Here is a 26,979-nt window from a genome sequence, read left to right as displayed (position 1 = left end):
ATGCAAAAGGTGTATTTTATTGTCACACTCTTCATTCTTGAAAATGTCTAGGCCATTTGGGGTCAAACTTTCCAAAAAGTTTGCTCTTGGATTGAGAACAAATCTGCCAAATTTAATCCAGAAAGGTAAAACTGAAAAAAGATTATAAATAGCTGAAAATGATCTCTTAGAATTAGTAACCCTTGAGCAACATTAACTATAACATGGTGTTATGTGCTTCCAGTCAGGAGCTGCTCCCAGTGACATCAATGGTAAAACTTCCTTTAACCTCGATGGGTGCAGGACTGTCCCCTCCATTTGTGGGCTGTCTAATCTGTCTAGGTATTATATCTTTGGTGACAAATGTGTATGGGTTTCTGCATGTCCCAATTAATTTCAGTTATAAAATGCAGGTGTGGATTTGAAATTTTTTGAAAAATATTTTTTTCTTTTCAAGTGTTCTGTTCTTTCAGAGCCAAGCTAGGAATGCCTCAGTTTTTGAGCATAGAAGCCCAAAGTTTGCTAAGAGCCCTCTTCAAAAGGAACCCGTCCAACCGATTAGGTATGGATGCTCATTTGATTTCTGTACAATATGGTGGTGATAATTTCCCTCAATGCATTTTAAATGGTCGTTATCCTCTCCATTATATTTACATTTATATTCATATTTATTCTGCAGCAAAACACAAGCATTACTAGAGAGAGAAGCAAGGAAGTCAAGCATAGCATTAGAATCCAAAGCATGAGATTAATTCATGATTTATTTCTTCAGCAAAGAGGGGAAGTAAATCACCAACCTTTATGAATTGCATAAGAAAACTCCTGTGGATAGTAATACAGGAAAATGAGAACCCAGTCAGGTATTTTAATGAGCTCTCTATATTTCTGCTTCACATCTTGGAGGGGGGTAAAGGAGAGAAGAAGAATTTTTGCAAAGCCACTCTGATTAAATTTCTGTGCCGTCTTGTTTGATTTAGTGGGAGCATTTTGAACAAAGGGCCTGCCCCTCTTTATCACCTTAAAATGAATTGTCTGCTTTATCACAAAGATTTTGTTTTACTCTTCTTTCATTATTGCACCCAGTTATGTTTGAATAAGCATAGAGGATGTTTTTGATTTATTTAGGTAAAGCCATCTCTGCCTATACTAAAGAGTTCCATTAGGAAACTCACGGTATTTTGGGGGGGTTATGTAGGAGACTTAATGTGTCCATTCATGTTTTAGCAGGTGGTTCCTTTGCAAATTTGTTCCCTAGAGATTTTCGTGAAAAACAAGAGTAACCATAGCAAATTGAGGATATCAAAGTCATAGCATTATGTTATTATTTTAAAATGTTACCTCTGTCTATAAAAATATTGTAGGTTCCTTCCAGCTCTCTTGTCTCTGGCTCTGTTCTGGGTGAATAAGATAATGACTTGTTCTCTAAAGTAGAGGGGTACAAGGGGAAAAAATGATTGCAACAAGATGTGTTTCCTCCTCTATTCTCCCAATTTCTCTGTTCTCTCCTGCCTCCTATTCTCTTACCAGCTTACACCTCCTATGTCCCATGTATCCATTTTTCTTCACTACTGTCATCCTCTATTCATTCTCCTTTTCCCATCTTTAAAAGTCTTGAATGCCATTGTTATTACCAAATTTAAAAGTCTCGAATACCACTGTTATTACCAAATTTCCACTAGTACGTGATACCTCAGTATACAATTCGGTACAGTTCTCAGATGTGAGACTTAGTGAAGGAAAAAAAGGACAACAAAGAGAAATTTTGAAGCCTGTGATCCTAAAATTCCACCTGACGATGTCGCTAAGAAAAGGTTGAAATTGTTTTCCAGATATATGTGATTTTTTCCCCATTTCTGAAATATTAATTTATTGACTCAATAAAGATGCAGTATTAATTTTAACACCTAGAAGGCCATAAACCATTAATAAAATGCAGAGTGTACTGCACAGAACTTCAAAAAATAGTGTTAGTCAAACCTCTGAACATATTCAGAGTTTAGGTTCAACACAAGGGGAAATAATATATTCCTTTATAGCTTTTTTGCTGTAATTCCCCATCTGGATACTCTATTCAAGAACAAAAGCTATTTTACTCTAGAATAATTTCTCCTCTTTAGAAATAAGGGAAGTAAGGTTTTCCCGTATATTTATAACATACTGTAAGTTATCCTTCTCCACCAATCAACCACATCATTTAGCTCTTCTGTGTACGCTCTGTTGTATCAATGGGAGTATATTGCTCTAGAAATTGTAGGTGGCTATAAAGAAAAGGCCTCAAGGAAAACAAGAGGAGGAGTACTTGTGGCACCTTAGAGACTAACCAATTTATTTGAGCATGAACTTTCGTGAGCTACAGCTCACTTCATCGGATGCATACCATGGAAACTGCAGAAGACATTATATACACACAGAGACCATGAAACAATACCTCCTCCCGCCCCACTGTCCTGCTGGTAATAGCTTATCTAAAGTGATCATCAAGTTGGGCCATTTCCAGCACAAATCCAGGTTTTCTCACCCTCCGCACATTGTGAAGAGAGTGGTCACTTTGGATGGGCTATTACCAGCAGGAGAGTGAGTTTGTGTGTGTGGTTTTTGGAGGGGGGTGAGGGAGTGAGAGAACCTGGATTTGTGCAGGAAATGGCCCACCTTGATTATCATACACATTGTGAAGAGAGTGGTCACTTTGGATGGGCTATTACCAGCAGGAGAGTGAGTTTGTGTGGGGGGGGGGGGGCGAGGGTGAGAAAACCTGGATTTGTGCTGGAAATGGCCCAACTTGATGATCACTTTAGATAAGCTATTACCAGCAGGAGAGTGAGTTTGTGTGTGTATGGGGGTGGGGGGGTGAGAAAACCTGGATTTGTGCTGGAAATGGCCCACCTTGATTATCATGCACATTGTAGGGAGAGTGGTCACTTTGGATAAGCTATTACCAGCAGGAGAGTGAGTTTGTGTGTGTGTGGGGGGGGGGGGGGGGCGAGGGTGAGAAAACCTGGATTTGTGCTGGAAATGGCCCAACTTGATGATCACTTTAGATAAGCTATTACCAGCAGGACAGTGGGGCGGGAGGAGGTATTGTTTCATGGTCTCTGTGTGTATATAATGTCTTCTGCAGTTTCCACGGTATGCATCCGATGAAGTGAGCTGTAGCTCACGAAAGCTCATGCTCAAATAAATTGGTTAGTCTCTAAGGTGCCACAAGTACTCCTTTTCTTTTTGCGAATACAGACTAACACGGCTGTTACTCTGAAACCAAGGAAAACAAGAATAGTTGATCTTTGACTTCTGTAAGGTCTGTCACAGGAAAAGAAATAACTAATTGGTCCTCATTAAATAGACAGTTGGCTGACATCAGCACCCATGGGGTTTTGGCAGCTAATTAATGACTTTCCTTTTTGCAAGTAAGACGCATCATACTGTAAATACTAAGAAACTTTTGAAAAGCAGGATGCTGTTAGCTCCTGTAACTCTTTATGCTGTTTAGGTTTTTGCGGGATTGGGAATAGGGGTAGGAGAGCAAAGCTCAATTAAGCATGTAACTTGTTCCAAGATGTGTAAAAAGCAAGTGGTGCAGGAGAGATTTTTTTTGCCCCTGGCTTTCATACTTAGTTGTTCAATCGCTTGAGGTGGTGTTATGGAGGGATCTACTACACTGAACATTTGATCCCACATGTAGCAGTCACAGCATTAGCATTCTGACTGACAGTCGTTAGCAAGATGTTTGGCAGCCCAATTACATCACCATCTGGCTGAGCTATGGTTCTTGAAATTTCTAATAATAATCTTGCGTGGAAAATGGAAGCTTCCCTCTTGCTATCTGTGTCCTTGTGCAGCTGAGTGACCTTTTAGTGCTTTGCTAACTTACAAAAATTAACATTCTTCAAGTATATGTCAGTGTAGGGCCACTGAAGCTGCTCGTGAGCCTCATGTGCACTGGACTGGACAGTTTAAAGTAGCAGTGTCTGTCAGGGCTGCACGTGTACCATGTGCCTTCTCATGCTCCTATGCAAAGGCATAAAGAGTGAAGTGACTGCACCCTCCCACAGTTCCGTCGTCTTATCTATTGCAGTGAGACAGAATCTCCAGGTTTCTAACCCACTAGCTCTTAGTTTTGGCTAAACATTCTGAATTTCTTCAGAACTCTTTTGATTAACTTAATATTTGACTGTTGCGTTCATATCAACCCATCTTATGAGTATCAACAGCTAGATCCCGCTGTACACACCTTCCTGCCCAGAGCTCCTTGACTTGGCAGACCTAAACCTACCAGCTTCACACCCTATCCATCCTGCTATGGACTAATCCCCTTAGAAGACGGACTTAGTAGGTGCCTCTTCTGTTTAGGGGGACACGGGGCCAAACTCCGTCTTCTGGAACAATTCATGAGTCTCATCAGGCCGTGAGATCTTGCGAGTGTACAAGCCGCCATTATCCAGCGTCTCTGTTGAAGACTAGTGCAGAAAAACCTGTGTCAAGAAAAAGAGTACTTGTGGCACCTTAGAGACTAACCAATTTATTTGAGCATGAGCTTTCGTGAGCTACAGCTCACTTCATCAGATGTTTACCGTGGAAACTGCAGCAGACTTTATATACACACAGAAATCATGAAACAATACCTCCTCCCACCCCACTGTCCTGCTGGTAATAGCTTATCTAAAGTGATCAACAGGTGGGCCATTTCCAGCACAAATCCAGGTTTTCTCACCCTCCACCCCCCCACACAAATTCACTCTCCTGCTGGTGCTAGCCCATCCAAAGTGACAACTCTTTACATAATCAAGTCGGGCTATTTCCTGCATAGATCAAGGTTTTCTCACATCCCCCCCACCCCCATACACACACAAACTCACTCTCCTGCTGGTAATAGCTCATCTAAACTGACCATTCTCCAGGTTTAAATCCAAGTTAAACCAGAACATCTGGGGGGGGGGGGGTAGGAAAAAGCAAGAGGAAACAGGCTACCTTGCATAATGACTTAGCCACTCCCAGTCTCTATTTAAGCCTAAATTAATAGTATCCAATTTGCAAATGAATTCCAATTCAGCAGTTTCTCGCTGGAGTCTGGATTTGAAGTTTTTTTGTTTTAAGATAGCGACCTTCATGTCTGTGATTGCGTGACCAGAGAGATTGAAGTGTTCTCCGACTGGTTTATGAATGTTATAATTCTTGACATCTGATTGCCCGTTGCCAATTGTGCCCACATATCTATTCAGGGGACACCATCACAGGGCCTAATAACATCAGCCACACTATCAGAGGCTCGTTCACCTGCACATCCACCAATGTGATCTATGCCATCATGTGCCAGCAATGCCCCTCTGCCATGTACATTGGTCAAACTGGACAGTCTCTACGTAAAAGAATAAATGGACACAAATCAGATGTCAAGAATTATAACATTCATAAACCAGTCGGAGAACACTTCAATCTCTCTGGTCACGCAATCACAGACATGAAGGTCGCTATCTTAAAACAAAAAAACTTCAAATCCAGACTCCAGCGAGAAACTGCTGAATTGGAATTCATTTGCAAATTGGATACTATTAATTTAGGCTTAAATAGAGACTGGGAGTGGCTAAGTCATTATGCAAGGTAGCCTGTTTCCTCTTGCTTTTTCCTACCCCCCCCCCCCCCCAGATGTTCTGGTTTAACTTGGATTTAAACCTGGAGAATGGTCAGTTTAGATGAGCTATTACCAGCAGGAGAGTGAGTTTGTGTGTGTATGGGGGTGGGGGGGATGTGAGAAAACCTTGATCTATGCAGGAAATAGCCCGACTTGATTATGTAAAGAGTTGTCACTTTGGATGGGCTAGCACCAGCAGGAGAGTGAATTTGTGTGGGGGGGTGGAGGGTGAGAAAACCTGGATTTGTGCTGGAAATGGCCCACCTGTTGATCACTTTAGATAAGCTATTACCAGCAGGACAGTGGGGTGGGAGGAGGTATTGTTTCATGATTTCTGTGTGTATATAAAGTCTGCTGCAGTTTCCACGGTAAACATCTGATGAAGTGAGCTGTAGCTCACGAAAGCTCATGCTCAAATAAATTGGTTAGTCTCTAAGGTGCCACAAGTACTCCTTTTCTTTTTGCGAATACAGACTAACACGGCTGTTCCTCTGAAACCTGTCATTATGCAAGGCACTGCATTTAGCCGTATGGAGTGGAAATCTATCAACTGCATGAAGAAACTTGTACAGATACAGACAGACATCATCTTCCTTTCCAAATGCAAACAGATGGACATCGTACCAAAAGGACTGAAGGTCAAAAATCCATTACAATCTACATACCACACAGACTATGCTGACAGCTTGTGCCTCACGCTCTCAAAGAAACTGCGGAATCACCTGATCAAGATCCTCTACAGCAAACAGGGAAAGATTAAGAATGAGCTCTCAAAAATGGATACTCTCATAAAGAACCAACCTTCCACACAAACTTCCTCGTGGCTGGATTTTACTAAAACTAGACAAGCCATTTACAACGCACACTTTGCTTCTCTACAAAAGAAAAAAGACACTAAACTTTCTAAACTACTACATGCTACAAGGGGCCACAGCAATGGTTCCCTCACCCCACCTAGCAATATTGTTAACCTATCCAACTATACTCTCAGCCCAGCAGAAGCAGCTGTTCTATCTCGGGGCCTCTCCTTCTGCCCCTCCACCCCCACGAACATGATACAGTTCTGTGGTGACCTAGAATCCTATTTTCGACGTCTCCGTCTCAAGGAATATTTCCAAAATACCTCTGAACAACATACTAATCCACAGAGGTCTCCCTGCCAACACTACAGAAAGAGGGATTCTAGATGGACTCCTCCTGAAGGTCGAAACAGCAGACTGGACTTCTACATAGAGTGCTTCCGCCGACGTGCACGGGCTGAAATTGTGGAAAAGCAGCATCACTTGCCCCATAACCTCAGCCATGCGGAACGCAATGCCATCCACAGCCTCAGAAACAACTCTGACATCATAATCAAAAAGGCTGACAAAGGAGGTGCTGTTGTCATCATGAATAGGTCGGAATATGAACAAGAGGCTGCTCGGCAGCTCTCCAACACGAGTTTCTACAAGCCATTACCCTATGATCCCACTGAGAGTTACCAAAAGCAACTACAGCATTTGCTCAAGAAACTTCCTGAAAAAGCACAAGATCAAATCCGCACAGACACACCCCTGGAACCCCGACCTGGGATATTCTATCTACTACCCAAGATCCATAAACCTGGAAATCCTGGGCGCCCCATCATCTCAGGCATTGGCACCCTGACAGCAGGATTGTCTGGCTATGTAGACTCCCTCCTCAGGCCCTACGCTACCAGCACTCCCAGCTACCTTCGAGACACCACTGACTTCCTGAGGAAACTTCAATCCATCGGTGATCTTCCTGATAACACCATCCTGGCTACTATGGATGTAGAAGCCCTCTACACCAACATTCCACACAAAGATGGACTACAAGCCGTCAAGAACACTATCCCCGATAATGTCACGGCTAACCTGGTGGCTGAACTTTGTGACTTTGTCCTTACCCATAACTATTTCACATTTGGGGACAATGTATACCTTCAGATCAGCGGCACTGCTATGGGTACCCGCATGGCCCCACAGTATGCCAACATTTTTATGGCTGATTTAGAACAACGCTTCCTCAGCTCTCGTCCCCTAAAGCCCCTACTCTACTTGCGCTATATTGATGACATCTTCATCATCTGGACCCATGGAAAAGAAGCCCTTGAGGAATTCCACCATGATTTCAACAATTTCCATCCCACCACCAACCTCAGCCTGGTCCAGTCCACACAAGAGATCCACTTCCTGGACACTACAGTGCTAATAAACAATGGCCACATAAACACCACCCTATACCGTAAACCTACTGACCGCTATTCCTACCTGCATGCCTCCAGCTTTCACCCTGACCACACCACACGATCCATCGTCTACAGCCAAGCTCTGCGATACAACCGCATTTGCTCCAACCCCTCAGACAGAGACAAACACCTACAAGATCTCTGTCAAGCTTTCTTACAACTACAATACCCACCTGCAGAAGTAAAGAAACAGATTGATAGAGCCAGAAGAGTTCCCAGAAGTTACCTACTACAGGACAGGCCTAACAAAGAAAATAACAGAACGCCACTAGCCGTCACCTTCAGCCCCCAACTAAAACCCCTCCAACGCATTATTAAGGATCTACAACCTATCCTAAAGGATGACCCAACACTCTCACAAGTCTTGGGAGACAGGCCAGTCCTTGCCTACAGACAGCCCCGCAACCTGAAGCAAATACTCACCAACAACCACATACCACACAACAGAACCACTAACCCAGGAACTTATCCTTGCAACAAAGCCCGTTGCCAATTGTGCCCACATATCTATTCAGGGGACACCATCACAGGGCCTAATAACATCAGCCACACTATCAGAGGCTCGTTCACCTGCACATCCACCAATGTGATCTATGCCATCATGTGCCAGCAATGCCCCTCTGCCATGTACATTGGTCAAACTGGACAGTCTCTACGTAAAAGAATAAATGGACACAAATCAGATGTCAAGAATTATAACATTCATAAACCAGTCGGAGAACACTTCAATCTCTCTGGTCACGCAATCACAGACATGAAGGTCGCTATCTTAAAACAAAAAAACTTCAAATCCAGACTCCAGCGAGAAACTGCTGAATTGGAATTCATTTGCAAATTGGATACTATTAATTTAGGCTTAAATAGAGACTGGGAGTGGCTAAGTCATTATGCAAGGTAGCCTGTTTCCTCTTGCTTTTTCCTACCCCCCCCCCCCCCAGATGTTCTGGTTTAACTTGGATTTAAACCTGGAGAATGGTCAGTTTAGATGAGCTATTACCAGCAGGAGAGTGAGTTTGTGTGTGTATGGGGGTGGGGGGGATGTGAGAAAACCTTGATCTATGCAGGAAATAGCCCGACTTGATTATGTAAAGAGTTGTCACTTTGGATGGGCTAGCACCAGCAGGAGAGTGAATTTGTGTGGGGGGGTGGAGGGTGAGAAAACCTGGATTTGTGCTGGAAATGGCCCACCTGTTGATCACTTTAGATAAGCTATTACCAGCAGGACAGTGGGGTGGGAGGAGGTATTGTTTCATGATTTCTGTGTGTATATAAAGTCTGCTGCAGTTTCCACGGTAAACATCTGATGAAGTGAGCTGTAGCTCACGAAAGCTCATGCTCAAATAAATTGGTTAGTCTCTAAGGTGCCACAAGTACTCCTTTTCTTTTTGCGAATACAGACTAACACGGCTGTTCCTCTGAAATGTGTCAAGAAAGAAACTTGTGCTGCCACTTGCACTGGCATTGCCGCCTCTGGTCCCATTCTCTGTCCCCTCCCCAAAGGACGCTTATCACAGATGCTTCTGTGGGCTGCAGTTCCCAGATGAACCACCTACAGATTCAGGGCCACGATCTCAGGATGACCTGAGATGACACATGAATGTCCAGGAGCTGGGAGACGTGACTGGCCTTCAAAGCATTCCTGCCTGTTCTGTGGAACTCCGCAGTGCAAATCCTGCAACACATGATGGTGATGCACTATGTAAACAAACAAGGAAGGGCCTGATCATCCCCTCTTCTGCCAAGAAACCATCAGGCTATAGAAGTGGTGACATCAACACAGGATAATCCCACTGGGTCTAAACCTCCTAGGGCTCAGTGAAGGCCTGGCAGACTTCTTAAGCAGTCACCCAGTGACCAACCACAAGGGGTCACTGAAGGAGTTTATCATAGACCTCATATTCTACCCCCATAATAGACTTATTCACCACAGGGGACAATGTCAAATGCATGAATTTCTGTTCCAGAAGAGGTGTGAGCCTGGGATTATTGCCAGATGCTTTTCTTTTGCAGTAATCTGGAGGATTCATATGTGCCTTGCCACCAATTCTCCAGGATAATGTCCAAGATCAGGAGGGACAAGGTTACAGACATCCTGGTAGACCCTTACTGGCCAAGACAGTTTTGGCTGTCAGACCTGCTACAGATGGCCCTGTGACATCCCATTCACCTCCTGGCCTGCCTGGACATGTCATAGAATCAAGGTCAGCAGCCAGACCTGCCATTGTTACACCTAATGGCTCAGATGTTGGCTGTTTGAACAGTACTGACAGAGACTGCTCCCTATAGGTTCAAAAGATTCCCATACAAAGCAGAAAATCCTCCACCAGGAAGACTTATGCCTCAAAGTGGAAAAGATTTTCTATATGGGCAGCCCAGCATGGTTTGCACCCAGTTGAGGCAGCAACACTGAAGATCCTAGACTATGCTGTTCCTGAAACAGGCAAAACTATCATTTAATTCTCTCAAAGTCCACTTGGCAGCATTATCTGTGTGTGACACTCTGGCACAGTCACACTCAATCTTCACACCCAAAGATACTGAAATTCTTTAAGGGCCTTCTTCATATTAGCCCTCCATTTAAGGACCTGACTCCCTCATGAGACCGCATTGTTATTCTTCTGAAGCATATGGACCCTCCCTTTTGAACCAGTGACAGAATACTCTGTGCACTCTTACCATCAAGAGGATCTTTGTGGTGACTGTCACCTCAGCTTGGAGAGTCAGTGAACACTAGACTCTCATGGCTGGACTGTGGTCTTTCATATGAACAAGGTGGTACTCAGACTACACCCCAATTTTATCCCCAAGGTGGTCTCAGACTTTCACCAAAAATCAATCAATTACCTTGCCAGTCTTCTTCCCAAAGCCACACTCACCAGTGGTAGAGAAGAAACAGCACACTTTAGACATATCCACAGCTCTGCTGTATTACCATAATGAAACCAAGCCAAGGTTTTGTCTGACTCGCCACTTTGTGATCATTTCTGGTTCGTCCAAAGGCCAAGCCATCTCACCACGATGAATTTCCAAGTGGATCATGTAATGCGTTTCCACCAGTTATCAGTTGGCTGGAGAGCCTTTCCATTTGAATATCCAGGCACATTCTATCAGAGCACAAGCTACATCTGTCACCTGCTTCAGAAACTTTCCAATCTTATGCTTTTGATATGGCAGCCACCAAGTTCAGGAGAACAGTTCTCCAGTCGCTGATGCAGCTGAAACGCTTCACTCCCACCATCCTAAGGGGAACTGATTGCTAGTCACCTACAGCAGGATCCATACTGACACATACTCAAAGAAGAAAGAATGGTCACTCTACAGAAACTGGTTCTTTGAGATGTTGTAGTCACTGTGGATCTCACAAACAGCCCTCCATCCTCACATTCAGAGTCCTTAAGTAACACAGGCTTCAAATGGCAAGAGAACTCAGAGTTTGGGACCACTCTCTCCTTTATGTCCTCACACAAGAGCTTGAGAAGGCACAAGGGCGCATGCACAGGCCAAACAGACACTGCTATTCAGCAATTTCCTATCTCACGCACATGAGGCTCATGTAGTCCTACAGAGGGAGTCACACTGACTATAGGATCTCGAATAACCACAATTACTCTAGGGTAAGTAACTGTTCTTTCTACTGTATTACAAAGATGAAGGGAATAAAATCGATATTCTGATTTTTATAACCTACATTTTGCTGAACTATTGAGGTGATATTTGTTGAAGCAAACATATTGGCTATTACTGGACCTAATCCAACATCTATTGAAATCAGTGGGAATCTTTCCAATGGCAGCTGAATCCGACCCTTTTTTAACAATTAACTCCATTTAAAATTTATATTCAATAGCTATGTTAAAAAGAAAGTTAAGGTTGCAAAGTCAAGCACTCAGAAGTTAGGACAGGCCAGAATTAGCCTTGCCGATCCAATCTTAATTTGTCTCCCTTGGCTTTAATGAGACATAGGCTCCAAAGCACCTAAAACCACTTTTGAAAATGGGACTTACACTCCTAAGTCACTTAGGCAGTCCTGAAAATTTTACTCACAGACTTTAATTATATGATCACATACTATTTTTTCCATAGGATCCTGGCCTCATTCAGTGCACAGAATGGTCAGTGCTCACTGTAGAGGTAGTTATTCAATATTATTTTTATGCTTAACCACACACCATTCAAACCCTGCACTGAATACAGAATTATTAATTTCCTCATGGGCATTTCCCTGGTGTTCTCATTGTAATGTCTGAGTCAACTTCATAAACACTGAGTGAATTATCTTTACACCACTTCCCTGAGGTGAGGGGTGGCATGAGACCCAATTTACAGTTGAGGAACTGAAGCACAGAGAGATTAAAGCCAAAAGTGTCGACTGATTTTTGGTGCCCAATTTAACATACCTAAGACCTGTTTTTTTTTTTCCAGAAAACTTAGCATTTTTATGGCACTTTATATGTTCAAAGCACAGCTCCCATTGACTTCAGTTGCAGCTGTGAACTATCAGCACTTCTGCAAATCTGGCCAAAGTGTCTCAAGTTGGGCAACCATAAAGTAAGGAACACACAGGTAGTGACCACCTGGGGGAAATGTGGTTTAAGTGACTTGCCCAGCATCACATAAGCATTCTGTGGCACAGTGAGGGATAGACTCCAGTTCTCCAGTGTGGAATTCAGCTGCAATTCACCACAAGACCAAGTTCTGAAAATATTGGCTAGATTTTCTCCATTATGATGGGAAGTAGTTGAGGATCAAGGTTTTAAAGCTTGATGCTTACTGTGATAATAAAGAGATTGAGAAGGAGGGAAGTATTAATTATAGCAGAAGAACAGTGAAGAAAAAGTTTAGTTTTTAAAGCCAAGGCAAAGCAAAATACTGTAGAAAGGGAGTTATTGTCTTTCACTAATATAAATATTTTAATAGTATTAAGCTTTCATTAATATTATTAATATCCATCAATATTAGTAATCTTATTAATAAACCAATAAATTAATATTATTAATGCTTTATTTATTTATCAGTATTATGAATCTTGCATTAATATTACATTAACATTACCAGGCGTTTCTGGGGTACTGGTGAAGAGCTTGTTGTAAATATCTGTGTTGGGTCTAATGACATGAGAATTAAAAGGCAGGATGATTACAATAATGTTGCTAGTAATGAGTGGAGGAGTATTTAAATGAACTGGATAATTGATCTAAATATTTGACAGAAGGCAGTACTTAAAAGGAGTACTTTGGCTTAATAGATCTTAGCCCATGCTGGGCTAGGTATAACAGTCCATAGTTAACCAAAGATAGGATCAGACATTCTGGCACAGAAAACCCCTGGAAAATTAAATGAAGCATGGTAAAATAAAGAAACGGCTATATTATGGATCAAACACTTGTTTTCAATTGCTTGTTCAGAAGTTTAATGATCCAGAAAGCATTTGTATTGTCCACCAACGTGTTTCTAACCCTGGCAAATTGCAAGACACTAGACTTCAAAAATCACTTTATTCTGATTATAATCTTGCTTTTCTTTCCACTTTACTTATGATATTTTAACAAACAGTATTTCATGAAACCACAAGAATACTTCCTTAAAGCTATAGCAGTCCTTCAGATAATGAATACTAAAATAATAACAGAATTAAAACGAGGGTGAGAGGGAGGGGAAGAAAAGGAAGATAGTAATCCCAGTTATCTAAATTTTGACGGTCTGATATTTTACAGTGATAGAAATGTAGGGCTGAAAGGGACCTCCAGAGGTCATCTAGTCTATTTCTGCCCCTCCCACCACCTCACCTCATTGGGCCAGGACTAAGTATATCTAGACCATCACCGAAAAGGGATTGTCTAACCTGTCATTAAAATCCTCCAATGGCAGGGATTCCACAGCCTCCCTTAGTAACCTGCTCCAGTACTTAGCTATCCTTATAGTTAGAAAGATTTTTCTAATATCTAACCTAAATATCCCTTGCTGCAAACTAAGCCAAATACTTTTTTTTCTGACCTACAGTGGACATGGACAAAGGGTTGAGCACCATCAGCTTTATGATGACCTCATACATATTTGAAGACTGTTACCATGATCTATCTTGGCCTTCCTTTCCTTCTACTAAACATTCCCATTTCTTTTGACCTGTCTTCATATGTCATGTTTTCTATGCCTCTTATCATTTTTGTTGCTCTCCTCTGGACTCTGCCAACTGTATTTATATCTTTGTTAAAGTCTGGTGCCCAAAACCGGATGCTGTACTCTAGCTGAGGCCTCACCAGTGCTGAGTGTAGAGCAGAACAATTACCTCCTGTATCTTACATATGACACTTCTGCATTCCAGAATGACATTTGCCTTTTCACAACAGCATCACATTGTTGACTTATGTTCAATTTGTGATCCACTTGTAAAGTATTAGAGCTTAAAACAAATGTTTTTTGGAATAAAGTATGTGTTTCATTGGTTTCCCCTGTCTACCACGTTCTGACTCAGATATAGAACAACCTATACCTTTTGCTGTAAACTTGATCTGAGGGCAATAACACTGCTTTTGTAGCATTGCTCCCTGATTGAACACGAGTGCCAGACTGCAGAGCGGTGTACTTTTCAGTCCCTGAAATGGATAAATGGAATATCCAGGCAAACAAACATTGTGGGAAAGAAAAGGACCAGTGGGGAATGTTAATGCATCAAAATGCCAGGAATTTTGGAAACAAGAGGGCCTGATTCTCAAGGCGCTTTCATACCAATCAGGCAGCGTAAATGAGCCTTACGATGATCTTAAGGCCCCTTTACACAGTGAGAGCAATATAAAGGGGCCTTAGTGTAACTGGAAATTCAGGTCAAAACAGTATCAATTGAAAGCATGTTTCAATAAAGCTCAGGTTACAGCCAAAAAGGTAATATTACACTTTCCTTAAAAAACCCTGAAGAAGATGGGCACTGAATTGAGATATACAAAATGTATTGTTCTGTCATACAGCACTTTACCAAAATAACAGATCTGATCATTGTGATGGATTTCCCACTCTGTCACAAGTTTTGGATGAACTACACGTTGCAAGTGACTCCATTAAATTGATTTTGAGTTCCTGCTGAAAGTAAAGCTATTATCCTCAGAAACTGAAAATCTGGAAAGCCTTTCTTTTCATTCCGAATGGCTAAATTAGCAACTTTAAAATTTCCTCTGGACCCCTTTCCTACCCAGCAAGTTATCAAGGCCCCCTTCATCCATAGGGATTCAACAATCAAAATTAAATACCAGGAAAATAGTATAAATATAGTTGTTGTTTTCTGACATTTTAGGCAGCTGAATAACATAGCATTAAAGTAACCTTAGGTGGTTGTTTTCTCCCTTGTTAAGATGCGCTGTTTTGATATAACCCATTTGCTTCACTGAATATATTTAAACGGCCTGTTTAGTTTAAGTGAAAATAGTGCTCAGTGCCTACTCCTCTTGTATCCTCTGAACAAATCTCACAGCAGCCCACCATTTGGAAATCAGTGGGTTAAAAGATTAAATGTAAGCTGCTTGAGGCCTAATTCTGTAAAGAGAGCTGCATGGGTCAACCTCTATAACCCAGCAGACTCCCATGGACTTTAATAGGAATACTTAAGAGCATGAGGTTCTGGCTGTGCAGATCCCTTTGCAGAATCCAAGCCTTAATGGAAAAACTGATGGTGAGTAAAAGAAACAAAGGGAGAAAAATGTTGCCCGGTGGTTGCGCGTGTTGCATGCTACCATTATGTACCCTATGGAATATTCATCTTTTAATCAAACATCTGTCAATCCACATGAATTTAGATACACTGATTATCTTGGTCTCTTTGTGTTTCCCTTCATCAAAAAAAATATTTTATAGCACTATAGGTGTACGTGGCATTGGATAGTAGTGGAAATCTGATGAGGAAATATGAGTGCTGAATACAGAGCACTCACCTTCCCTTTGACTTCAGTGGCATGAGGAGTACTCATCTCTTGTTAAAATTAGGCAATTTTAAGGACACTAGCAATTAAGGCCATTAAGGCAATTAGGCCATTCTAAAACTCGGTAATAGAATACACTCACTGGAGATAGGCTTTCAAACTACGAAGTTCACAACAACAGATTTTTAACTTGTCAGAGCTCTGGGATGTTCAGATCTGGGGATTGGTTTAAGTTCCATAGTGGTAGCCATGTTAGTCTGTATCAGCAAAAACAATGAGGAGTCCTTGTGGCACCTTAGAGACTAACAAATTTATTTGGGCATAAGCTAAACAAATTTCCATGTAAATGGCATGGTATGTTTCTTTGGTGTACATGGCAATCCTTCTCTAACTGAAGTAGTTGGCTTATTGTCTTCATTTGTCTTCAATTCTACAATTTTATTGAAAAATAATAAAAACACTCAAAATGTTTTCATTCATGTTAAGTCATTTAAAGAAATGAGACTGTGGTATTCAAATACACCACTGAAGAGGGAAAAGGTTGATGATAGACTGATACTAATATCAGAATCCCTGTCAGAAGGATGAGTCATTTCTGCCACACAATAGGGAAGTGTTCCTAAGGCAATAGCCGGGGCAATTGTGAAGGGGCAAGGGATGGAACTGCAGGAGCAAAGAATAGAGGCAGAGAAACATCTGTCATGCCCATCCTAGGGAATGTTACCAGCTGGTCACAGACTCAGGGCCATAACTGTGTCCTTTGAAACCGTAGGATTTTTCCCATTCATTTCAGGGAGACCTGGATTTGGCTCTCAAATTTCGACATTGTGTAATGAAGAAGCATTATTACACATTATGAAGTTATCACTTATCTTTGTACACAAAACGTATTCTTCCCTGTTATTTCTTCTAAACACATTTGCTGGTCCTGATACTCTTCTGATGCTGGGTTTATATTAGTGTAACTCGGTTGTTTTCAGTGGAGTTTCCACTTAGCTATACTAGTGTCAGTGAAATCAGAAGCAGACCTGCGATATATGTTTAGTAGGCAATCTGGACTGTGCCTTGAATTTGGATGATGTTTGAAAATTCCTAATAAGAAATCCATGGAACAAGATTTGTAGCTGTCCACGTTTTTGTATTTACTGATTTCTGGCAGCAGCCTGTTCTGTGTTCAGAATACCAGGGGGAACAAATCAAAACTGTAAACACACCTATTGGGTCAGTTTGCCCATGAACATGGCTGACAGCCCTGCATGTAATATGCAAGCAATATTTGTTTTTAATACCTAGTCATGAGGCAATGTTTAAGCAGGCTGTCAAATGGAGTTCTTGATCAGTGCACTTTAGCAAACATAATGTCTTGTGTGCATCGAAAGCAGATGTCACATTTACAAAAGCTTGAGTTGACAAGACATTTTACAAAACTGCTTGTTAGGAAGTACACGTATTGCAAATAAAAGGCTTAGTCCGCTGGGGTGCTGAGCACCCACAGCAAGGTACTCAGTGTCCTCAGCTCCCACTAATTTCAGTAGGAACTGAGATGCTCAACACATCTGGAGATGCTCAGCGTCTCACAGGAAATGGCTTCAAAATTGCAATGCGGAATCTTCATCTCCAGGTGTTACTTTCCCCCATGGAAGAATGAAAGATGCTATTAATAAAAACAAATCAACCAATCACATGGCACACTCAGTCAAATCTGAAGGTTGTTTAATTATTACTGAACACCTGCTAATTTCCCTCAAGCCAGTAAACTAAACGTGCTGAAAGGAATAAACAAGAAAGATGTTAAATGAAGTCATAAATCAAAAGTAATGAAAGAATTAGACATGTGCCACCAAACCCCATGAAGTTTTGCTAAATAATCAATAGAATACATAAGAAACATAAGAAAGTTGTTAGTGAACAAAAAGTATCTATGACATTGGTGTGTTTGGTGCCAATACAAATGAGAACCAGGTGTCTCAAAATGGGCACCCAACGCTTTGAGGTACGCAAAATCAACTGACTCTTTGTGTAAATTTGAGCCTAAACTATGTGCACCAGAGTTTCCCCATCTGTAAACTGGAGTTAATAAAACGTAACTCTCACATGGTGGCTACAAATGTAAACGTGTAAGTGCTAGGTAACAGTAATACCATTGCCCCCATGTCAGGAAGCCCTTTGGACTCCTAGTCCTGCCTGGTTTTATTCTGTTCTCTCTCTCTATTCTATTCTATGCTTTCTCTTCTCTCTCTCTCTCTCTCTCTCTATTCAGGCTCTTAGATCACACTCATTATTGTAGTACCTGAGCACTGGTCTACACTGGGGGTGGGGAAGATCGATCTAAGTTACGCAACTTCAGCTATGTGAATAATGTAGCTGAAGTCAACTTACTTAGATCAGCTTACCGTGGTGTCTCCACCGCAGTGAGTCGACTGCTGCCACTCCCCCATCGACTCTGCCTGCAGAGTACAGGAGTAGACTAGATGTGATAAATCGATCCCCGCTGTATCGATCGCTGACCGCCAATCCGGCGGGTAGTGAAGACATACCCTTAGTGCCTTCCAGTAGTGCATTAAGCAATGTACTAACATCTGGCACATGTACCTGGTTGATGCACACTACAAGAAGGATGTGGATAAATTGGAGAGAGTCCAGCGAAGGGCAACAAAAATGATTAGGGGTCTGGAACACATGACTTATGAGGAGAGGCTGAGGGAACTGGGATTGTTTAGTCTGCAGAAGAGTAGAATGAGGGGGGATTTGATAGCTGCTTTCAACTACCTGAGAGGTGGTTCCAGAGAGGATGGCTCTAGACTGTTCTCAATGGTAGAAGAGGACAGGACAAGGAGTAATGGTCTCAAGTTGCAGTGAGGGAGGTTTAGGTTGGATATTAGGAAAAACTTTTTCACTAGGAGGGTGGTGAAACACTGGAATGCGTTGCCTAAGGAGGTGGTAGAATCTCCTTCCTTAGAAGTTTTTAAGGTCAGGCTTGACAAAGCCCTGGCTGGGATGATTTAATTGGGGATTGGTCCTGCTTTGAGCAGGAGGTTGGACTAGATGACCTCCTGAGGTCCCTTCCAACCCTGATATTCTATGATTCTATGATGCAGGGTCTATTTCACTTCACTAGAAAGGATAATTGTGACCAGATGCGTAACACAATTAATATTAACAACAAAGAGGAAGGAATACAAGCAAGAATAGGGACAGAACGGGTTAAAGAATATTTAGATATGTTAGCTATATTCAAGTTGGCAGGGCCTGATGATATTCACCCTAGAGTACTTAAGGAACTAGCTGAGGCAATATCAAAACAATTATTTTGTGAGTTCATGGAGAACGGGTGAGGTCCAACAGGACTGGAGAAGGGCAAACAGAGTACCTATCTTTAAAAAAGGGAACAAAGAGGACCTGGGAAATTATAGAGCAGTCAGCCTAACTTCAATACCTGGAAAGATACTGGAACAGATTAAACAATCAGTTTGTAAGCACATAGAGGATAATAGGGTAATAAGTAATAGCCAGCATGGATTTGTCAAGAACAAATGCCAAACCAACCTAATTTCCTTGACAAGGTTGTACAGGCCTAGTGAATAAGAGGGAAACTAAAAAGATGATATATCTTTATTTTTAGTAAGACTTTTGACACAGTCCCACATGACAGTATCATAAGCAAACTAGGGAAATGAGGCTTACATAGAAGTACCATAAAGTGGGTGCACAACTGGTTGAAAAACCATGCACAACAAGTAGTCACTGATGGTTTGCTGTCACACTGGGACAACATATCTACTGGGGTCCCATGGGGTTCAGTCCTTGGTCCACTACTGTTTAGTATTTTCATTAATGACTTGGATAATGATGTGGAGAGTATGCCTATAGCATTTGCAGATGACAGCAAGCTGAGAGGCTTGGGAGCATTTTGGATGACAGGATTAAAATTCAAAATGACCTTGACAAATTAGAGAATTGGTCTGAAATCAGCACAATGAAATTCTGTAAAGACAAGTGCGAGGTACTATACTTAGGAAAATCAAATGAACAACTACAAAATGGAGAATAACTGACCAGGCTGCAGTAATGTTGAAAAGGAACTGGGGGTTATAGTGGATCACAAATGTAATGAGGCACAACAGTGTGATGCTGCTGTGAAAAAGGCTATTATTCTGGGGTGTATTAACGGGAGTGTTGTATGTCAGACACAGGAAGCAACTGTTGTACTCTACTCGGCACGGGTGAGGCCTCAGCTGGAGTACTGGGCCCAGTTTTGGGTGCCACACTTTAAGAAAGATGTGGACAAAATAGAGAAAGTCCAGAGCAGAGCAACAAAAATGATAAAATGTTTAGAAAACCTGACCTATGAAGAAAAGCTGCAAAAAATAGGCCTGTTTATGAGAAAAGAAGATTTGGGGAGGGATCTGATAAGTCTTCAGGTATGTTAAGGGCTGTTATAAAAGATGGTGATCAATTGTTCTCCATTTCCACTGAAGGTAGGAAAAGAAGTAATGGGCTCAATCTGCATCAAGGGAGATTTAGGTTAGATATTGGGAAAAGCTTTCTAACTATAAGGATAATTAAGTGTTGGAATAGTTTACCAAGGGAGGTTGTGGAATCCCCTTCTGTGACACAATTGAGCCAGGATTTATTCACAGTTTGCTGGTTGACTGAGGTTCACGCTTCCAGCAATGGTAAAATAGTTTCAAGTGATTCTCGAGTAAAGAGGCTGGGGACTGTTAAAGAAAGTATAGTTTTATTGTTTTCTGTTGTTTGTTTTGGGTAAGGGACATAGAGCAAAGGAAGGTGTAAAGAAGAGTAAGCCGTAGAGAAGGCAGGAAGAGCAAAGAAACAGATGCTGAGCTCACCAAGAAGCAGTTAGAAGAGCTGTGTGCAGTGAGCTCTATCAGCGGCTGATCAGAAGAAATAGGAGCCGGGGGCCATGCCACACTCATATGCCATGAGGCAAGATGGGGCACTGCTCCAAACTGGGGAAGGGGTCCCTTTTTCTCCTACAGGGCATGCAAGAGATCAAGCAGATGGTTCCACAGAGGTGGCAGATGATCCAGCAGAGGTGGCAGCAGTGGCAAGAGTATTAGAGCTGTGGAGGCTGGAGTGGAAAAGGCTGCTAGTGGAGGAGAGACAGACAGAGTTGAAGGCTTAGTGTCAGAGTAAGGAGACAGTGCTGGAGCAACAGAAGCTTGCTGACCAGGACAAACGCAAGCAGCTGTAGCAGAAGAGGAGTGGCAAGTTATGCCCATGGAACCCAGGAGAAGGACATAATGGGGTGTGCCTGACAGAAGCTAGCAGATGTGGGTATGATGAATCCCATTACCCTGCCTGTAGCCTGAGTCATTATGAACACTAAAGGTTATTCCAGGATTCTGACTGTGGAAATGCAAAGAAGTGTGTGTTGTGTTGTTTTCTGTAATGAGGTATCAGGATTGAGGCCAAGAGCTCAGATACAAATGTACTATAGCCAGACACAGTGGTCAAGGCAGTAAACCCTCAATGGGGAAACTGAGTCAGTGTTTGGTAGGTCTGGGGCAAAGCTGAAAGGAGCTAGGGTCCAGGATCTGCTAGGAGTGATGGGACCCTGGCACAACTAGGTCAATAGCTGTGGGCCTGCAGTCTGCTGAGAGTGGTCAGCCTCTGGTAAAGCTGTGGGCCAGCACTCCGCTGGGAGCAGGGCCAACTCCGGATGGAAAGAGATCCAGTTTCACACCTTGGATTGACAGAACTCTCTACTGGCCTGGGTGACCCAGACGGGTGTGAAGCAAGTACTGGGGTAGCAGGGATATTAAGAAGGGCAAAAGGTGCCCCTTAGTTTATGGACTCAGGAGAACTTTGAATGGATGCCTGCAGGGGAGTCAGTAGCTAATCCGACTGGTGGTTCACTACTGTGTGTCAGCAACTCTTGTCATGGCTGACATACTCACTATATCTAACGCACTGTTGTCATGGTATATGCCCCAAAAGGTGCCATGTGAGATATCACTGGAAAACTTCACACTTCCAGCAATAGTAAAATAGTTTCAAGAGATTCTCGAATAAAGAGGCTGGGAAATGTTAAAGAAAGGCTATAGTTTTATTGTTTTCTGATTGTTTGTTTGTTTGTTTTGGGTAAGGGGCATAGAGCAAAGGAAGGTGTAAAGAGAAATAAGCAATAGGGAAGATCATTAATATTCTTACATATGTAGGTTTGGGTTGTGTACAAAGAGTGATGGACATGTGCTAGAAGTATGTTTGGGCTTATGCATTGCTTGCCAAACAGTCTGCTGTAGACAAAAGAATATGCGTTTGTCTGACCAGCCTGGTTGTCAGGTCGAGACAATGAAGGTGCATTTACATAAAATGTAAACAAAGCTATCAATTATCCAGAGAGTGGGGCCAGTAGCTTCTTGTGGGGGTCTGAACTCAAATGATAAGTATCAACTAATTGTATACAATATTACTGTGTTATAAAGTGTATTGAGTAACGTCTTTTGTGAAAGTCAGTGACATGCTGGTGATTAATATCGTTGTGAAACGTACATATTAACACTATATGAGGAATTATGGATATTCGATGATATTATGCTTTAAATTCTGTGACCAAACACAGGGAAAAACAGGTTTCCCCCAGACTAGAGGGAAGGCAGCATTTTGGAATCAAAACAATGAAAGCCTCATTTACACACAAATTAGCACAAGGATGGGATGTGCACAGGAAGGAAAGAACAACATGAGATCATCCTGCCTCTTAAAACAGAGTCAATGAACTCTGAGTGATATAAGGGGAAACAGAGAGCCATTTTGGCATCTGTCACCTAGAAAGACAAGGAAATCCGGCACTTTGTATGTTTGTGGACAGTCCTGACTGAGAGAAAGTCAGCCATGGCTGGAAAAAAGAAAAATCAGTAAGAAATCTACCTTGAACAAAGAGAGTAGCTGATAAGTTAGGTCTTATGCATTAGAAAGCATATTTTTACTTTTATTTGCTTGTAACCATTTTTGTTCTTTGCGCATGAATTCACTTAAAACCCATTTCTTTTTGTTAATAAACTTTTCTCTTTTAAACTAAATCAGCCGAGTGCTGTGTTTGAATTGAAGTGATTGTTAGCTCCAGTTAAAGTAATAAGCTGTGCTTTTGTCTCTTCAAAGGAACGACGGAACTTATTACTCCTCTGAGTGTTCCAGGTGAGGGCTGGACACTCCATGGCAGGGGAAAATTCAGGACTGGGAGTGTGTTGGGTTCACTCTGCAAGTAGTAACTAAGGCTGGTGGAGACCAGTGTCTGGCTGTTGTGTTGTAAGCAGGCTGCTAGGGTCAGAGTGCTGATCAGGGCTGCACAGCACAGACACTCAGGGTTTCTGGACTGTGAGCCACAGCAGCTGAGCATTGAAGGCACCCAGGGTTACAGGGAAGGCAGTGACACAACCTCTCATTCATCTGGGTTGAACCCCAAAGTATTACACCATCATTAGCAGTTTTTAAGAACAGGTTAGAGAAAACACCTGTCAGGGATGGTCTAGACCAGCAGTTTTCAAACTTTTTGAGCTGAAAGCCTCCCTTTGAGTTACAATTTTTGGTGGCACCTCCCCAATCCAGACAAAATAGAGAGGAAAGGAGAGTCAAGGGGTGGAAGTGGCACTCCCCCCCTGAACCCTGCTGCGTAGGGTTGCCCCAAGCCACCTGCCATCACTGCCCCTGCCAAACATTCCTCTGTGCCCTTCTGGGGGACATGCCCCACAGTTTGAAAACCTCTGGTCTAGGCATACTTGGTCCTACCTCAGTGTGGGAGGATGGATTAGATGACCTCTTGAGATCTCTTCCAGCTCTACATTTCAATTATTCGATTTTCTTATCTAATATGAAGCATGAGAGACTGGCCATGCAGACCTGACACAAGCATACAATCAAAACTCACATGTTCAAGGGTTTTTCTTTCCTGGGTGTGATGTTTGCATTAACAAAATGTCCTTGTATATTTTTGTGATGGTTTAAACAATTTCTGACATTTCTAAATTTTTTCAGGGGCAAGGGAGGGATATGTTGTTGGTGGTTTTAAAGAATACAGCATGTTCCTCTGGCTTGACTTTATTTTGACTCTTTCTTCTTGTTGTCTTGGCAGGTGCTGGCCTCGATGGAGTTGAAGAAATTAAACGGCACCTGTTCTTTGTTACTATAGACTGGAATGTAAGTAGAGCAATATTGTTGCTAATTGTAGTCTGGAATTAGGTAGATTTAGCAAAGGCCAGCTGGAAATTGAGTCTATCATGTAAAAACAAAACAAAACAAAAAAAGCTTACTGGAGTGAGATCTACCATAAAGGGCCCATGAATTAAAGCCTTTTGATTCGTATCCACATTCCTGCTTTTACATGAAAGAAAATAAAGGTCCATTTAGCATCTGCAGCTTTTTCAAACTTTTTGTTTCTGTTTTATCTAATCAGCTGGCTCATTATGATGTAATTTGAATCACTTTCCAGAGGTTCAAAGAATAATTACCACATTACACTCTGAAGAACTTAATGTACTGATCCCAGGAGTTGGATTAGAATGTAATGGAGCAGCTCTAAATGAAGGCGTTCCTGTGACATTTCATACTAATTCAAAACAAAGCTTAAGGCTTTGGTTGGAAAAAGACACAGCAGGGGAAAGCTATCTGTTCCTTTGGATTCTTCCATTGTTGTGCTCTTACATTTTAATAAATATAACAGTTGAGATTAGAAGTGTTTGACATGATGCATGGAATTGTAACCAATCATTTGCCTTTTTGCAGTCCATTTCATCCCATAATGAAATTAACAGCAGAGCTCAGCTAAGCATTTGATTCAGACCTCACAGAGATTCAAAATAAGCCTCGGCACAAGTTTCAACTTATGAACCAGCATTAGTGTTAATACAGATTTTGTCCAGATCTACAAAGTTTGAGTTAAAGCTGGATACACAAACTCTTTTTTGCTCTCTCTGAGTATCTGCCAGCATTCTGAGGCTTCTGCCTGGTAGAGCCTTTAAAACTCTCTAACCTAATTTTATCTGATGTAATTGGTTCCACAGAAATACCATAAATCACCCTAATATTAGAATTGTATTCAGTGGGGTATATCACATGGATCAAGTCACATGGCCACTACTCCCACTTCTGGTTTTAGTGAACCTGTGTGAACGCAGCTAAACCAATCAAACCCATCCCTTGTGTGTGGCTTCACAAAAGAGCTAATACCTGGGGGAAGCTGTGCTCATTTGAACCCAATTCATTTTCAAACTACAGCCACTGAGCGCCCACGAAAGATCGTTCTAATATTGAAAAAATTCACACAACTGCTTTGAAGTGAACTTTGAAGAGCTGGCTCGGCTCTTGCTAGTACCTCAGGAGCCAATAAAATGAAAGAAAAGTAGAGGTTTAGGTTTTCGTCTGCTGCCCAGCTGCCTTGCATCCCATTTTCTTAAGTATTAATTTCATGGATTCTCTTTTCCTTTCCACTACGTAAGATTTTATATAGCACTTTCCATTTCAAAGTATTTTTCGAACATTAAGGATTAGGTTGTATCTGGCCTTGCGAGAGAGAGAGTTCACAAAAGGCCATTCCTTACTGCATCCAGGTTTCTGCTTTTACACGGAAAAACAAAATCAGTATGATTTGAGCCAACATGAACCTTGAGATGAAACTGGGCCTTTGTTTTATTATAATGATACAGCCAGCTGTTAACAAGCCCTTCATGGATGAAAACAGAGAGGGGTTGGAGAACAGGAATGGATCTAGCCCAGATGTTTCATACTGGTGGCTATTTTGTTGCAGAAAAAGTCCCTGATATGTTCATTTTGTTCTTCAACCAAATATATGGTATGCTTTGCTTCAGCTTGCGGGCAGTCAGCAAACGTCAACAGTGATAAGCCAAGACTTCAATACTGATAGATTTTACTGCTAGAATATTTGAAGTCCTCAGTGGGGAAGGGACAAGGTGTCTCAGAAATTGCCTATCCCCTTTAACCCACTATGGCAGCTGTGATTGACAGGGACACTGCAGCTGACAGTCCAGAAATATTCAGGGATCATAGGGAAAGCATTTTCCATCAAAAGTCCTCAGGATAAAATTGTCAAAGACCAGAATGAATCTGAGTCTTCTGAGGCTTAGCACAAGGCTGATTTTTTGAAGCAAGCTTTTTCCCAGTACTGGAGTAGCATGGTGACCAGGCAAGCAACCACCACACTTAATCGCATTTGAAAAAGAGGCTCAAAATAGAAAGGAGAACTTTATAGATTCTTGTCTCAGATATGGTGCCCAGATACCATGGTGATGGGTGCTTTAGAAATGCAAATAGACAAATTACTAGTTTAGATCTTCATTTCACAACACTGTCAATTGAAGTCATTCACTTGGCTTTTGTTAGCAGTGGTTATTTCCTCAAGGACTGGAACAAGTTTCTTCACACATTGGGGTAGTTGTGGCATGGTATCCTGGTGTAAACCACCGCAATTCCATGTGAGGAAGCATCACATACTAACTTGTTGGGCAAGAATGGGTTAAAGTGTGTAAGCACACTGTCTGAGGTGACCTATTGTTTTGCTTCTAGAAAAGCTTTTTGACACTCACATGAGAAAACCCGCTTTTGACCAGACTGCAGTAAACAATTCAGCAGATGCAGCAGAGTTGCTATGTTTGGTACAAATCGGCTATAGTCGTTGATAAATCCCAGAAATGATCTAAACTGTGACACATCCTTTGGCGGGGGAGCTTCCAGGACTGTTCCTTCTCTTGAGATTTATGTAGGGCTTGTACATCAATAATATGCCCACAATAACCTATCATGTCCTTGAAAAATTAACATAGTATGCAATTAGCTCATACCCTATATTCTTCCAGATGTTTTAAGACCCCTTTCAGAGTTTCCAGATGTTCTTCATCACTTCTGCCAGTCACAATAATGTCATCCAGAGAACACTGTGTACTCAGAATACCTTGCAAAACTTGGTCCATTGCCACATAGCAGGAGCTGAAGCAATACCAAACACTAGTCTATTGAACTGGTACAAACCCGTTTGTGTGTCGATTGTGAGGTTTGCCTTAGACTCTCCCTCAACTTCCATCCATAGGTAGGCCTGTGACAAACCCATTTTGCTGAATCATTGTCCCCCTGCCAGTGGTGCAAAAATATCTTCAATTCAAGGCAGGGGGCATTTTTCAACTGTCAGTCCAGGGTTCATGGTGACCTTAAAAGCTCTACACACCCTTACTGCACCACTCTTT

At 41.9% G+C, this 26,979-nt stretch overlaps 1 protein-coding gene across 8 annotated transcripts in view; it reads left to right on the top strand.

Moving 5' to 3' along the window:
- The window catches only part of RPS6KA2 (ribosomal protein S6 kinase A2), a 476,285-nt gene that overhangs the window by 385,783 nt on the left and 63,523 nt on the right, over positions 1-26,979 (top strand). For all 8 annotated transcript variants that reach the window (XR_012158128.1, XM_073337900.1, XM_073337899.1 and 5 more), the window contains 2 exons: positions 453-541; positions 23,859-23,923. Coding sequence is in view for 7 of the 8 variants with exons in the window: in XM_073337900.1 (XP_073194001.1) it covers positions 453-541; positions 23,859-23,923 (154 nt within the window). In the remaining variant the exon portion in view is untranslated. The remainder of the gene's footprint in view (positions 1-452; positions 542-23,858; positions 23,924-26,979) is intronic.

This window comes from Lepidochelys kempii, chromosome 3, assembly GCF_965140265.1.
Source record: "Lepidochelys kempii isolate rLepKem1 chromosome 3, rLepKem1.hap2, whole genome shotgun sequence".
Classification (NCBI taxonomy): Eukaryota; Metazoa; Chordata; order Testudines; family Cheloniidae; genus Lepidochelys; species Lepidochelys kempii.
Note: the sequence above shows the minus strand (reverse complement) of the source record. Positions and strands in the feature narration are given on the sequence as shown.